Genomic DNA, 1,460 nt, shown 5'->3' on the forward strand with positions numbered 1-1,460 from the left:
GGAGGGCTGGAGGGAGGCGTGGAGGGGTGGAGGGCTGGAGGAAGGGGTGGAGGGGTGGAGGGAGGGAGGGAGGGAGGGGTGGAGGGGTGAAGGGAGGGAGGGAGGGATGAAGGGGTGAAGGACGGAGGGCTGGAGGGGTGGAGGGGTCTCCCTTGGGGAGGACCTGAGGGTGGGGAATCCGTGCCAGGACTGGCACCCGGGGCATATCTGGGGGACGCAGACACACGGGGGTCCCCCGAAGAGGTACCTGGGGCACAGAACATGGCAAAGCACTGACTGACTGCACCAGGCAGGACAACCATGGGCGTCAGTGCGGAGCTGTGCCCCGAGGGTCAAGGGGGTCAGCACCAGCAGGGTCACACCCGTGTTACTTCATTTAACCGTCACCCCACCGCAAACACCCGGGGTTATGATGCCCATTTCACAGATGAGGTGGCTGAGGCTCAGGGTGGCGAGCCCCCTGCCAAGTGCTAGGGCTCAGAGCCAGGTCCCTGCGCCTCCCACAGTCTATGTACCTGGATCCCCTCAATGCGCTCGGTGACGACGTAGGCATGGTGCATGGCCACCAGCGGGACCTTGACTCCGGCCATCCGGCCCACAGCGCTGGCCCACACTCCTGCGGGCAGAGCAGGGATAGGTCAGCACTGCTGTGCCTGGAGGGGCGGCCGGCCAGGTGGGGTGGGGCGCCTGTGCAGGCACCTCTGTCCCGGGGCGATTCCTCTACATCACACCCAGGCCCCTCCCCGCAACCCCCCCCCCCCCCCCAGAGAAAGGCCCGGCTGAGGGAGCAGCCAGCGTGGCCACCCGAGAGCCAGGGGACAGTCCTGCTCACCTGCACAATTGACCACGCAGGGCGTCTGGATGGAGCCGTGCTCTGTCTCCACGGCTGCGACCCGCCGCACCCCGAAGTCATCGGTCCGCACACGGATGCCGGTCACGGGGCAGTTCTCGATGACCTGGGGGCGAGAGGGGCTGCTTCCAGAGCCATGCAGGGCTCCCCGAGGGTGCTGATCACCCCTGATGTCCCCCCGCCTCGCCTGGACGGGACCTGGGGCACCGTCAGGGAAGTGGGGAGACCATGGCGCTGGAAACTAGCCCCAGGAGCTCCTTGACTTAGGGAACTTGATCCCAGACCCGGGCTCTTTCTCACAAAGTGGCTTTTAAAATTTTTTTTTTCAACGTTTATTTATTTTTGGGACAGAGAGAGACAGAGCATGAATGGGGGAGGGGCAGAGAGAGAGGGAGACACAGAATCGGAAACAGGCTCCAGGCTCTGAGCCATCAGCCCAGAGCCCGACGCGGGGCTCGAACTCCCGGACCGCGAGATCGTGACCTGGCTGAAGTCGGACGCTTAACCGACTGCGCCACCCAGGCGCCCCACAAAGTGGCTTTTAAAAAGCAAGGCTCGAGTCGCTAACAGGTGTCTGTGGTCTAGTCCTTCGGTAAAAAGGTCACCCATC

General features: G+C 64.1%; 1 protein-coding gene across 1 annotated transcript; it reads right to left on the reverse strand.

The window, feature by feature from the left end:
* Positions 1-69: 69 nt before the first annotated feature.
* LOC121024240 (sarcosine dehydrogenase, mitochondrial-like) lies at positions 70-1,048 on the reverse strand (the record flags this gene model as incomplete). Its single annotated transcript, XM_040466504.1, has 2 exons — positions 70-616; positions 833-1,048. Coding segments are annotated over 2 exons (362 nt in total), but the record flags the coding sequence as incomplete, so codon positions are not given.
* Between the last annotated feature and the right edge of the window lie 412 nt (positions 1,049-1,460).

Source organism: Herpailurus yagouaroundi, unplaced genomic scaffold, assembly GCF_014898765.1.
Source record: "Herpailurus yagouaroundi ecotype Mexico unplaced genomic scaffold, PumYag 61605, whole genome shotgun sequence".
NCBI lineage: Eukaryota > Metazoa > Chordata > Mammalia > Carnivora > Felidae > Herpailurus > Herpailurus yagouaroundi.